General features: G+C 53.5%; 1 protein-coding gene across 1 annotated transcript; it reads right to left on the minus strand.

Moving 5' to 3' along the window:
• Positions 1-2292: 2292 nt before the first annotated feature.
• Positions 2293-13632, minus strand: LOC309351617 (germ cell nuclear acidic protein-like; the record flags this gene model as incomplete). Its single annotated transcript, XM_081879405.1, has 10 exons — positions 2293-2771; positions 4479-4683; positions 5512-5650; positions 6201-6342; positions 7055-7223; positions 9326-9787; positions 10471-10535; positions 10975-11035; positions 12152-12189; positions 13577-13632. 10 exons carry the CDS (start codon positions 13630-13632, stop codon positions 2507-2509), a joined length of 1602 nt encoding a protein of 533 aa, XP_081735531.1. The 3' UTR covers positions 2293-2506.
• Positions 13633-14334: the final 702 nt, after the last annotated feature.

Genomic DNA, 14334 nt, shown 5'->3' on the forward strand with positions numbered 1-14334 from the left:
AAAGCTGGTTGCAGACTCATGTGAGCCTCTTAAGACAATAAACAATTCAATCTGGCTTGCCCAGATTGAGATATGTTCTATTACTCCTGGTAAGATCCCTTTGATCCCTCCTAAAAGAATAAAGACACAACAGTCTTATTCATAAGTAACATAAAGTAGTTTTACGCATGATCAGGCAGAGTATGATCCCTGAAGGCAGGCTTTAGGCTTAAAGTTACACCCCATATGGGAGATGACCTGGGAGACTTCTGGCTGGCAGCAGTCCAGTCCAGGTGAAAGGAAGATGGAAAAGAGAGAGAGTGGCAGCATGCCTTGGCCTTTTCCCACGTCTGGGAAGGTCACGCCCGCCCACTAGTCCCATGCAAGGAAGGATGCTCCAGGCCAGGAGGAACAGGAAGTTTTGACTAGCTGGACCAAACATCCCCTTGCATGTCCACTCTAGCAAAACAAGGAATGTTGTACTTGACTGCTCCCAGTGTTTACATCCCACAGACTGGTGGATCTGACACCACCTGGAGCCACAGCTCCGCTTCCCCTGGTTTGTGGGCTCCAAAGGTTCACTGGGAAGCAGCAGCCAAAGGGACTCCAGAAGGAAGTTGTCACCCAGAACACACACCAGTGGGCACCACTCACACCAGACATGAAGGTCATGAAGGGCCAGGATCCGTGCCATTGTTCTCCTTGGCGCCAGACAATTTGGCCAATTCATCCAGCGAAATCAGTTTCAGAGAAGCTGGTGGTTAAACAAGGCAGGGTGAGCATTCTGGGAAGGCCGTTTGTGCAGCTGTCCATTCACATTTAAATCCTTCCTCCCCCTGCTGCTGTCCTGAAGAAAGGTTCCCTCCTGAGGCTACCGTTGGGCACAGCAGAGCTCTTGGCCCATCCCACACCCGGTTGCCAGCCTGAAAGGCCTTCCCCTCAGCTCCTTATTCTTTCTGAATCAAAGACACCTTAGCTGCAAGTATGTGATTATCTTCCGACATAGATTGCCACAAACAAGGAGCTACAAGCCGAGTGGTGAGATTCTGGCACTGCACCTCTACTGCATTGGGAGCCAGGATCCCCACATTCCACATCCCACCCCAAAGCCACTATAATAATAATAATTTATTATTTATACCCTGCCCATCTGGCTGGGCTTCCCCTGCCACTCTGGGCAGCTTCTAACCAAATATTAAAATACTGTAATACATCAAACATTAAAAGCTTCCCTAAACAGGGCTGCCTTCAGATGTCTTCTAAAAGTTTGGTAGTTATTGTTCTTTGACATTTGGTGGGAGAGCGTTCCGCAGGACGGGTGCCACTAGCGAGAAGGCCCTCTGCCTGGTTCCCTGTAACTTGGCTTCTCACAGCAAGGGAACCGCCAGAAGGCCCTCGACGCTGGATCTCAGTGTCCAGGCAGAACGATGGGGGTGGAGACGCTCCTTCAGGTATACTGGGTGGAGGCCATTTAGGGCTTTAAAGGTCAGCACCAACACTTTGAATTGGGCTTGGAAACTTATTAAAAGCCAATGTAGGTCTTTCAAGACCGGTGTTATGTGGGCTTGGCGGCTGCTCCCAGTCACCAGTCTAGCTGCCGCATTCTGGATTAGTTGTAGTTTCCGAGTCACCTTCAAAGGTAGCCCCACGTAGAGTGCATTGCAGTGGCCCAAGCAGGAGATAACCAGAGCATGCACCACTCTGGCGAGGCAGTCCGCAGGCAGATAGGGTCTCAGCCTGCATTCCAGATGGAGCTGGTAAACAGCTGCCCTGGACACAGATTTGACCTTTGCCTCCATGGACAGCTGTGAGTCCAAAATGACTCCCAGGCTGCGCACCTGGTCCTTCAGGGGCACACTTACCCCCTGCCTTCTATCCCCCCAAACAGTACTTCTGTCTTGTCAGGATTCAACCTCAAAGCCACCATAGCACAAAGCAGAGAGCCCCACTTCCCAGCCCAATCTCAGGTGGCAGCGTTTGTTTCTTGGCTGATTTAGGTAGCCCTGGCCTGCTCAAAGCATGACCAAGTAAGAAAGGATTTCTCAGATGGGCTGGGTGACAGGGACATCGTGCTCATGTGGGGAGGGGCAGATGATGACCTACTGGCTAGAGCTTACCTCCCTGGTCATGAAATGGCTTCTGCACCACAGGTGTGGCCCTGGCACCTATCACAGGAGTGGGCAGGCCCTCCAGACATGCCCCCACCCCGCGAGATGCAACAGGCGGCAGGCCAGCTGTAGCAGGTGTGAGATCATTCACAGACTTCTAGCGATTCATCTGCGCTCAAAAGCGCAATTAGGAAGAAAACAATACTCAGGACACACAAATAGTTTACTTTATTCATAACTCAATGTGTTACCAAACTGATTTAATCGCCTGGGCAAATGAGACCAGACACGGAAGGATTGTAAAAAACATTTGGAGTGGGGGGAGAAGGGAAGAAAAGACTCGGTGGCCCCAGCACCACCTCGTTGCTTCTTGAGAAGGAAAGCATCCCCAACGTACAGCAAGGGATCTGGAGCTGCTGCTAGTGTGGGAGAGTCGCTTGTGGGGTGAGAGAAACTTGCGCAGCAAAATCTGCACTGAGCTTCTTCATGACGTCTCCGTGGCTCAGCCCCTTCTGCGAGTGCTTAGCAGAGCCGTAGTTTTCTTTCACAAACTTTGCAAACGGTGTGAGCGGTGCTTTCGCTGGTGTGCCATCCTTGCGCGTGGGCTGGCACAGCACAAACTGCCCCTTGCAAAGGGCACAGACATAGCGCTGGGTGTCCAGAGACTTGGAGTGGCGCCCGATCCTGGAAAGCAAAAACACAGGAGGCGGCCTGAGGGAACAGCAGGAGGGTGGGCAAGCGCAGGAGGCGGCCGTAAGCAACACCCACTAACTGGCAGCCGGATTCAGCAAGAGGCCACATGGCCAGCACTCCTGATGCCCAACTGGAAGCCCACCCATACACATGAAAAGATCCTGCAGAACAGAGCCCAAGGCAGGCACACAATAAGCCAATCTGGACACATTCAGTGGTTGGTCAACAGAAGCCCTTCTTGAAAGAGCAATGCCAACTATTCCCCTGGAACTATGAGTTGTGAGCAGGCCTGGCTAGTTTCTCTGGGTAGGGAGGCCCCAAAGAGGGAGCCAATTTCAAGCTGGTCCCTGGACCAGTTGCCACCCAGCTGTGTCCAAGACAGCAGGACTCAGCAGGCTGCTTTCAACCTTGAGGCCGAGAATCTCCCCGATGATTCCCAGGAAGACAAATTCTGCAGCCACCATGACATGTGCTTATCTCCTGTCCTCCTGCAGGATCCCCAGATGGTGTTACTCCTCCTGCAGAGTATTAGGGAGACCGTCATCCGATGGAGAAGGCAGCAGGAAGAGAGGCAGAGGACTTTTGGGGTTCTGGCCGCCCTTTTATTTTGCTACAATGACTCCCGCCCTGGGAGGTCTATGATTCTATGAGGTGCCCATGCCCTCCTCACTGGGCACTTTAGCCTGGCACTTGAGGCAGTCTTTAAGTTAGGCATCTGGTGAGGATGGGCTTTGGTTCACCTTGTACTGAATGTCAGATGAGCCTGCGGGATCTGGCCAAAGGGGCGCATCCTGTTCTCCTCAGTGGCCAACCAGGGGCCCGCCAGGTCCCAGAAGCAGGACCTGAGCACAGCAGCAGCAGCAGCAGCAGCTAATCTCCCCACTTGTGATTCCCAACAAAGTATTTACTGCCTCCGACAGGGGAGGGAGAACAGAGCTTTTAGTCTCCATGTATTTGACTTATCCTCCCTTGAAGCCACCCAAGGTAGTGGCTGCCATTACTTCTTGTGGGAATGAATTCCACAAACTATGTGCCATGTGAAGAAATACTTTCTTTTGCCTGTCCTGAATCTTCCCACGTCCTTGGATGTCCATGGGTTCTAGAGTTATGAGAGGGAGAAGAGCTTTCCCCCTCCACTTTCTGCTGCCTGGGGGCTTCCCTGGGGGGCATCTGGGCTGGCTTCTGTGGGATGAGGAGGGTGGCCTAGAAGGGCCCCTTGGCCTGACCCAGCAGCCACAGGGCTCTCCTTCAGCGCTCAAGCCCTCGCTCCCCTTGCTCCTCACCACGGAGACCAAGCTGATGTAGAACTCAAGGGCTGAGCAGGGCAGAGCTCAAGAGTGAAGAAGGCTCTTCCTGGGGGCCAGGAGACAGCCCCACACTCCCACTTCCCGCACAAGGCACTGACTGCAAAATCTGATATATCTGGATATCTTCCATACTTCATTCCAAAAGCTGAAGTGCAGGGGGCAGAATGGGTGGGGTCTGACCACCTTCTGTGGGGTTAGCCCACAAAACCATTAGGGCTTACAGGATCAGGGCCTGCGAGTCACCAGCAGATGCAGAGACTCTCTTAGAACAGGATATGGCTCTCACTCAGGACTAGCTGCAAGAGCGGAGCCGGGATCGGGGTTAGTCACCCAACGCACACACACCGGGGCTCAAATGCCTCACCAGGAACAGGCCCCGATCCTCACTCACGTGTTTTTGCACCGGCAGCACTCGTAGGTGAACTTGTACTTGATCTCATAGTTGTGGCATCGCGACACCACTGGGAGCTCTGGGTGGACCACAGCCGACTTCTTTGCATACAAGCGCCAAAACCGGCCGTGGCCGTCTCGGACCCCGTGGATCAGCCAGGCAGCTGCGTGGCACAGTTCGTGGATCAGAGTGTCCCGAAGTCGATCTGCGCAAGACAGGAGAGTCATGGAGCAAGGAGACGGGATTCCAGTTGATGCGCAGGCGCACATGCACCAGGCTCACCAGCAGGGCTGGGCCATCTCTGGCTTTCAGCATCACAAGATATCACCAGCTAAACCACAATATAGTGACGTATCACAACGCCTGAAATAAGGATGGAGCTATGGAGAGGCATTGGCTGGCTTCACAGTTTTCCCCGCATCATAATTTTTGCATAACACAGAGACATGATTTGCGATATATAGTCAGATCAAGAATTATGAAACCAGTATCACAAAATGGACTTCAAACCGGTTTTGGATGATATATCAATATATCGCCTAGCCCCACTCACCCCCTTCCCGCACCTTGAGGGACTCTTCTTCCCTTGCACTGCCCTTCCTTGAACAGGCCGATCCAGGAGACCAGAGAACCAGCAGGGCAAGGGAAGACAGGCTGCGTCTGCCACGCTTGGTCAAGGTCTGTTAATACATTGTGACCCCTGGTGTCTTGATTTACAGCATGGCATTAACGCTAAACTAGAGTTTACAAAGAGGAATGCTTGGGATAATGCCCCAAGCCAGTAATCCAGACACGTCTTCTACTATGGTGGGCAGCAGGATGTGGCCTGGTGGCCTGGGATAAGGCCCCACCCTTACTGAAATCAAGCACATCTGATGCAAGGAAATAAAAATAATACCACCAGTCTCCCCTCTACTTCCTCAACCTCAAAGCTCCTTTCTGAATCTGTGCGCTGCCATCCAAATGCAGAATTAGCTTTGCAGCAACTCAGCAGAGCCTCAGGAGCCCAGGAAGACCCCTTCCCCCCACTTGCCTGCAGAGTCACAGACTTTCTCCGACAGCATTATCCGGGCATAGCGCTGCCCCTCAGGGCCCTTCAGCTGGCCACTCACGCAGCACCCGGCAGTTTTCCGCATCTTTTTGTTCCAGACAATCTCCATATTCTCTGGCAACTGAAAGGACAAGGGGGAGAAGCAGCTTAGCTCCTACCCGGGCCTGGAGCTGCACTCCTGACTTCTGAGCAGAGGGCCAGGCTGGCCAGAGACAAGGGGAGCCCGGCCGGCTGGCCAGCCTTTCACAACACTCCCTGTGCTCTTTCATTTCACTGACTCCCCAGGGCAGGCGTGCGCTAAGCCCTCTTTGTGCAGCTTGGCTCTGTGGAGGAGCAGAGACCAGACAATCTTCCTCTCGGTCTTCTCTTTGGTTTCAAAGTAGGGAGCCTGCAGAGGTCCAGCATTACTTTAGCACAGCCCCCACTCAACCGCGTGACTCTTTGCTTCAGCTTTGCTGATGCAGGAATCCAGGCAAGAGTCCAGAGGCAGCTCATACAGCAGGCAAGGAACCTCTCGCTGCTGCTGCTGCCCTTCTGCCCCCTTTCCCAAACCCTCTCAAGAGGCCACAGGATCCATAGGAGGAGAGACGAGGGGTCAGCAGCCACGAGCAGAAGCCAGAGCCAGCAGCCCACCCGCTAGGAGCAGATACAACCCCATTCCAGCTCTGTACCTTTTTCTCAAACACGGAATGGTTGTAGAAATCATAGAGGCTCTGGGCCAGCTCCCCCTTCCTTCTCCGGAAATGCTTAGAGTGCTGGGATTCTGGGTCGGACAGCTCTTGCAAGAAGCAGCCCGGCACCTGGCAGGAACTCCTGAGGAGGCAAAGACCCATGAGAGGAAATATAACAACAACAACAACAACAACAACAACAACAATTTATTATTTATACCCCGCCCATCTGGCTGAGTTTCCCCAGCCACTCTGGGCGGCTCCCAATCAAGTGTTAAAAACAATACAGCGTTACATATTAAAAACTTCCCTGAACAGGGCTGCCTTCAGATGTCTTCTAAAAGTTTGGTAGTTATTGTTCTCTTTGACATCTGGTGGGAGGGCGTTCCGCAGGGCGGGCGCCACTACGGAGAAGGCCCTCTGCCTGGTTCCCTGTAACTTGGCTTCTCGCAGGGAGGGAACCACCAGAAGGCCCTCGACGCTGGATCTCAGTGTCCGGGCTGAACGATGGGGGTGGAGACGCTCCTTCAGGAAGGAAAGGGCATCCCAGGTTCCGTCCATGAGACTCACCAGGGACTAGTCCAGAGGTTGCCAACCTTTCTGAGTCCATAGCTGCCTTGAGCAACCACATTTTTCTGCAGCTTCTGTGTGGAAGCCACTGACACTGGGGTCCGGATCCAGAACGTGCATCCCAGTCTGCAGGCTGCCAAGAGGAATGGAAGGCAGAGGGCATGCCCTCAGGGAGGAGGTGCTGGGCTTGCTGGTTCTGCCAGGCTCGCCACTTCAGGCCTGGGCCAGCTGCTTTGCCAGAGTTCAAAGCTGGGAACAGAGGAATGAGCAGAAGACGAGCTCACCTCATCTGTGTCTGGTGGGACGGGGTGATGTCACCGAGCACCTTGCTCTTCGGAGCTCGCACAGAGATCGGCGTGGCCGGAAGAGGCGATCTGGGCCCCGTGGGAAGGGCGCTCTCGCTCTTCACAGCTGGGCGGGCGCTTCCAAGGGGAGGCGGGACATTTCTTCTCTCTACCAATCACAAGCCAAAGGTTCAGCACAGGCAGACAAGGCCCCAAGTGGAAGCCAGGGCAAAGCACATGGCCAAACAGCTTCCCAAGGCCTTTCTGCTCACCAATCAAGTGTCTGGCAGCGTAAAACATCTGCAGGGTCCAAGCAAAGGCCCACCTGGCCCAGCTACCCCGTCTCAAGTGCCTGCCCCTCATGCAGAACCCAAACACTTCCTAGCCCTTCTCTGCTGCTCACTCCTGACACCCGCAATCCAGCCGGGCTGGCTTCTCCTCTGGCAGGTTCTGCTCAGCCCTCGCGAGCAAGACCTGCTTCGACAGGCCTGACTGGGCTCCCTAAGCTTGTCTTAGCCCCCTCTAGCGCTAGCTGAGCCCATGGCCACCCCCATATCCCCAAGAGGGTCAGCAAAGACCTTGTGCAAAGCAGAAGCAGCACTTCTGCCTGCCCTGAACCCTTCAGGTGAGCCAGAGGATTTGCACCCCTATGGGAGGCGGAGGAAGACAACTCTCCTGGACACTCAGCCCAGCCACGTCCCCTGTGGGGTGTGAAACACAGAGGTGTCAAATACAACATTCCTAGAGTGGAACTAAAAAGGGGGTTCTGGACCAGCCTGTTTCCTCCTGGGCTGGGACAAACTTCCTCTACATGTGGCTAGAGGTGGTCTCTTCCAACTCTATGATTCTATGACCTCACCTGCGCAGGTAACAAAACAGGACAGGGGAGTCAGCCATCTCTCTCTCTGACTCCATTCCTCGAAGAAGCAACATCTCATTAGCCTGAGATGCTCTCTTGGCTTCCAGCCCCAAGAGAGGAGAAAGGAACTATCTCCTCATGGGATAGATTCCAGGTATATATATTTTGTAACTTAAGTCTGCCTTCTGGGATCCATCTGCGAACAGGATGTGTGAGTAAGCTATTTTTTACTTTTATATAAGACTATGTTGTGCCTATTCTTTTAAGACGGGATAAAAGGGGATTTACCAGGAAACTTATTTTAGAGGCTTATACAAGCCTGGCAAACCTATCCGCTGTGAAAGTTTAAAAGGGGAATCTTACTCTGCTAAATTATAGAATTTGTTAACACAAGTTGGGAAGGATATAATTAAACAATATATCCTCTCCTGTCTCTCTGAACATTCCCACATCCCCCACACCATACGGCGCTTTATTAGGGTCCTCTGGCAAACCCAACCTCTTCTGACCCAATTCACCAGTCCAATGAACATCAGCCAGTTCCCCGTTTCCACATACTTCTGAAGCCAACGGTCCTCAGGACCAGGACTGTGCTAACATTACTTAAAATGAGGATATTTCTAATGATAAGACAGTGTGAAGAGGACTGGGGGTGAGGGGAATAGTCCTGCAGATTGTTTTCAAGCTCAGGGAGAATGTACTCATGGAGGACACTTATTCACGGCTCCAGTACGGAGAGCCTCGCAGGCAAAGAGATGTGCAACCCGCCACCTGAGGACACCTGCCCCAAGCAGCAGGGGATGCAGCCAGAGATGGTTTCTTACAGGTACCTTTGGGGGGGGGGGAGTCCAGTCTAGCAGGCTCTCGCTCTTCGCCCTCATACAGAAATGAAGCTTCTTTGCTGCCTCCCTTTCCCCTCAAGCTCCCACTTTCCACAAGGCAAATAAGGTCCTACAGCTGCAGTTTCAGGAAATCTCCCCCTTTGCCCTGCACCCCCAAAGGTGTTAAGTGGGTCCTGAGGACCCGGCTTGGCTTCACTCTCCTGCCCAAGAAAGACTGAGGGGGCCCAGGCTTTCCCCAACAGTCCAGGAAATCTCTCTTGAAAAATAACATTACGACTGAGCAAAACACTTCCCCACTTTCTTTCCCCCAACCAAACTGAGGGCCAAAACTACAGTGATCTCTGAATTGTGGCCACGGGGTTTGAGGGTGAGAGGACCCTGGAAGCCCCCTCCTCCTACCCCCCTCCTGGCCCAAGGCTCTTCCAGGGTGAGGGGGGAGCAGAGCTGCCTCTTACCGGCGGTGCCCCTGGGGTCATTTGAGGGTGAGAGGACCCTGGAAGCCCCCTCCTCCTACCCCCCTCCTGGCCCAAGGCTCTTCCAGGGTGAGGGGGGAGCAGAGCTGCCTCTTACCGGCGGTGCCCCTGGGGTCTGCCGCTGCTGCCTTCCTTGCAGAAAGGACCATCTTCTGCTTCAGGCGCACTAGGAGGCTGTCCATCTCCTCGTCGGAGGTGTCGGATCCCAGCACAGCGCTTGCTCTCGGCTCCTGGCTCTGGGCGGTGCCTCCAGACTGATCCGTGCAGCAACTCCTTTCCCCCTCGCGCAAGGGAGAGTCGGGGCTGCCCCTGCGAGCGACAGGGCGTTGCAAGCTCCTCCACGTCCACTTTGGGGCCTGGCGCGCTCGTCTGGGCTGCTGGGGGTTCCCTGGGGTGCCTTTGGCAAAGACCGAGTCGCCATCGCCGTCATCGCTGTCGGTCTCGCTGAACACAAGGGGAGGCAGAAAGGAGGCAGAGGGAGCAGGCCCCTTTCCAGGCGTCCCAGGCACCTCTTGCGCCTGAGCAGACTGCGGCCCTGCAAGGCAGCAAAACACATTTCACAGGCCCTTCTTGGGAGTCAAACTGGGCAGATCAATCCCTGCATTTAGAGAACATGAGAGTGCACCGACTCGGCTCTCAAGGCTCTTGGGCTGGGGTGTTGCTGGGGCCTTTAGTTTGGGCAGGCGGTTGTGGCTGCTTTTTGGGGGGGGGGGAAGGATCCTTATTTTAGATTTTGTTGTGATTTATGTGGAAACTGTTCAGTTTGGTTTTGTATTTTGTAAAGTTCTACGTATCGTTTATAACTACTTTTGTTGTGTTGGAGTCACATACTTTTTATGTTGTAAGCTGCCTTGAGCGTGGTTTGAACTGTGGAAGGGTGGCATGCAAAAAAAATCACAGCAAGGTGAGTGCCCCCACCCATCTCGTATCGCCCCGACATGGGGCCCAAATTCCTGCCCTCCTGTGGGGTGAAAGGAGGCCACCAACTGCTCCCCAGGTTCAGAGCTCCGCAGGGTCCCCAGGGAGGGAGCAGGTTTCTTGCGTGGGCCACATCAACCCAGCCAAGATGGCAAAACGCAGCTGGGGGGGGGGGACAGGCCATTTTGAAGTGGGAACCCCCCACCCCACCCCCCACGGATGCTACTCTGCTCCCTGGACAAACACATGGATGACCTGCCTTGGACCAGGACAGCTCACCCAGCCTCCTCCGACTGGCAGCTGAGTCTTTCCATTATCACTTGCCTTTTTTGCCAGATCCATATTTGCTTGTGAGGTAGCTGAAGAAATCATCCTTGGAATCATCCAATCTGGGACACAAGAGACAAAGGCAGCAGCGTCAGAAGGCAAACAAGGATGCAGAACAAGTCTTAGGCCTTGCTTGTGAAATATACAGTAAGCCCACAACTTACACAAGGGTTGCATTCCAGGATCATGCCTGAAGACAAAATCTTGTATAGTCCAAACACATACTGGGCTCAGTGGTGGATGGGGTTGCCAAAGTCTTTTTTCCCGATGCCCACCTCCTCTCTATTATCTACCTACCTATCTTATTTATTTATTTATTTATGCATGCCAAGGGCATGAATCTGAACACACACAAGTTAAAGGTGTGTAAGTTGTGGGCTTATGTGATTCAAATAAATATGCCAAGTCAGAGCTCTACTCACTTTAAGGCAGCTGAAACAATTTCCAATTCACCGTTTGAAAAAACCCAACCCAGCCCTCCCCCCCTTTGGCAGAACCCACCTGCTCTGTGTCCTTGGAACGCAGCATGTTGCAGGTCTCGGGGTCTTCATTCTAGATAAAACTAAGTCAAAACCATGAAAGGGGGAGAAATGTCACTTTTTTGTTTCCTGAAACCTGTTCTTCTAAAGCCCACAAGGTGGCAGCTTCAAAAACTAGCCAGTGTTGAAATGAAACCAGGGATGAAGGAACAAACTGGGTCCACATTCAAGGGGCTCAGATGCCAGCATGAAGCTGCTCCCAGCAGAAAGACCTCAAAGGAGACGCTGAACGTTCCGCTGAAGAAATCTGATTCTGGGATTCTTCTGGCTGTTTATGTACGGTGTTTTTAAGCAGGGCTCTGGGGCACCCAGGAAGACCCACCAGAGAGGCTCACTCGCCTTTACAGACAGGCTCCTCCTCCTCCCATCCATTGACCCACAATTAGTCAGAAGCAGGTGGCAGGTTGCTGCTGAGCCCCCCCCCCCCCACTGATGCTACACCCAGAGCCTGCCCTCCTGAGGTGCTGGGGTGGCATCCCACCAAGTCCTACTCAGAGGCTGCGCTGCGTTTCAATGTTAGGTGGCATCTATATGCAGGTGGCATCTGTTACGGAGCTCAAGGGAAAGGGAATCTGCCTGCCTGGCAAAGGGCTTCGCCCCAGAAGCTGCGGAACAGAACAGAAGAAACCTTTGGCCAAGAGACTCTGGTCCATGGCAGAAACAGGACGCCTGTCAAGGGAAGAAATGCTTTTCGGTGGGTGAGAAGAGATGCTGACTGTGCAGCAGTCTGAAGAAAACACAAGGCTCCCTGCACCCCAATAAAGCTGGGGACCAGGTTAACCCCAAAGGCAACAGAAGAACCAATTTTAGTTGAGAGCTAAAGCGAAAAGGAAAGGGAACCTATCAGTACATAGGAAAAGGTTTCTGGGTTGGTGCAACCCAGAGAAAGAGGGTAACCTCCTTCTCCAGGCTTCACTTCTCTGAAGTCTCTCAGCCCCACTCACCTCACAGAGTGCTTGTTGGGGGGGAGGAAGGAAAAGGAGAGTGTTAGCCGCTTTGAGACTCCTTGGGGTAGTGATAAAGCGGGATATCACATCCAAACTCTTCTTCTTCTCTTTTTTACACAAGTAGCTTTTTCTAGGGTTTTTTTGTTCTATAACTTATCTTTAGACCCGCTGAGGAAATTAGCTTTTACTTACAGTTTTCAAACTCGTCATCACTGCCTGAACTCGATGAGCTGAAAAGCAGACAACAGTAAAAGGAAAATGGCTAGCCATTGCACAGCCATATTCTAAACGCACAGAAAGAAGTTTTGATCAAAAGTCTTCACTGCAGTGGCAAACGGCAGGGAGCACACAATGTTCTGACATTTACAATTTAGGATGGGAGACCGGATGGTTTTCAATTGGTTCACTATGAAGTGCTCTGGTGGACGACTCTCGCCTCAGCACTGGGAGTGAATCTCTCAGAGCCTGCATGTTCGGTGCGGCCTCAGAACTCAGTGCTGCTGCCCGTCTGTGTTGGAAGTCAAAAGGCTGTTTGAATTTACAGCCAGGTGAAGGAAACACCAAGCGTGGAAACAGCATCATGCATGGCCTGGAGAAAGGGGGCAGAGGAAGGTTCTTCTCCCTCCTCACAACCCCAGGACTCTGGGCCCTCCAAGGAAGCTGAATATTGGAAGATTCTTCACACAGCACAGTTAATCTCTGGAACTCCCTGCCACAGGAGGCAGTGGTGGACACCAGCCTAGATGGCTTTAAAAGAGGATTGGACAAATTCATGGAGCAGGAGAGGGCTATCGGTGGCTCAGAGCCACAGTGATAATGCTCTGCCTCCACTGTTGGAGCAGTGATGCTTCCAAATACCAGTTGCTTGGAATCACCAATGGGGAGAGGGGCTTCCGCCATTGGGGCATGGGGGGGGCACTGGGAGAAGAGGGGGGCTAAACCAGGTGGGCCCTTTGGCCTGGAGTAGCAGCTCTTCTTGTGTTCCAGGTACAGGTTGTTGTGTTCCAGGTGTTCTTGTGTTCCAGGTGTTCATCTTCAACACGGAAAGGCAAGGATGAGAGTGAAATTACTCCAGGGTTGTTTCCAGGGTTGGCAACCATGTTTTATTCACAATTCCAGTTCCCTTCAGAAGAGCATCTATATATGTCTTCATACCACTGAGCACTATTTACTTTAAAAAGATTTAAAGGCGTCAAAAAGGGGTTAAAACACATAGATGTCATTATGTTTCCATTTCTTTTTCTACTTTTTATTGGGTTGTTGCACATAAAATAAGACACCCCAGGCTAACGCAGGCAATGGAATTTGGGCAATATCTCCTAAAGAACATCCAGATAACATAATAAATGTAATCTTTTTTTAGTTAATCTGTGCTATTAATGTGCTTAATCCTTTCAATGCTGTTGATTACTTGCTTCTAACGACTTTTCTTGATTACTTTAGCATTTCTCCTGAGCCACGAAGAGGCGTTCCCCCTCCCCCCCCCCCGATATTTCTATTCTGCCGAAGGGGCCGAGCTCTCTCGCTGTCCACCCGGCCAAGGCGTCCAGCGGAAGAACCCGCCCCGCCTGAAAGGGGCCCCGGAGCAGGCGGGCCTCGCCCTCCGGGGCTACTTACGCCGCGCTCCTCCTCGGCCGCCGGGCCTCTTCGGCGGAGACCCCGGGCCGCGCCATGGCGGGGAAGCCGGGAGAAGGAGACCGAGGCCAGCCAGGCAGGCAGGCAGGCAGGCAGGCAGGCGCCCGGCTCCGGGGAAGAAGCCTCGTGCGCGCCGCTCTCGCCGCCTCCGCTTGGAATTTCCCGCCTGGGCGCGCGGGGATGACGCACTTCCGGAGTCTCGGTCTCCCCCCCCCCCGTCGGCCCGCGGGCTCCTTCCGGGCGTCGTCCTGGGAGGCGGCGCCGCAGCTCGCGGCCCCGGAGAGCTCTGGCCTCGCCGGGGCCGGACTGGATGGCCCCTGGGGTCCCCTCGGGGCCCGCGGGGGGGAAAGGGGGGCGAGCAGAGGGGGGACCCTTCCGGGAGGAGGGCTCCGGAGAAAGGGCTCCCCCTTCCCCCGGGGGGGGGGCTGCGTCTAAGCTCCACAAGCTCAGGGCCCCCCTCTCCTGGGACCCCCCTCCAGAAAGGGGAGGAAACCGGGTGTACATTTCCAAAATAGAAGATAATAAACAAATAAAATCAAGCCTACCTCCAGCAACCGTGTTTGGGGTTGTGTCGGGTCCCGCCTGCTAGCCTCTCCCTCAAATATCCCTGCTTTGCTCCTTTCTAGATAGAGGGCAGGGACGCGGGTGGCACTTTGGTCGAAACAACGGAGCCTACGGTATGCCAATCAGAAGGTTGGCGGTTCAAATCCCCGCAACGGAGTGAACTCGCCTTGCCCTGT

The sequence above is a fragment of the Podarcis erhardii genome (genome assembly GCF_964252035.2).
Source record: "Podarcis erhardii genome assembly, chromosome: 10".
NCBI classification, from domain to species: domain Eukaryota; kingdom Metazoa; phylum Chordata; class Lepidosauria; order Squamata; family Lacertidae; genus Podarcis; species Podarcis erhardii.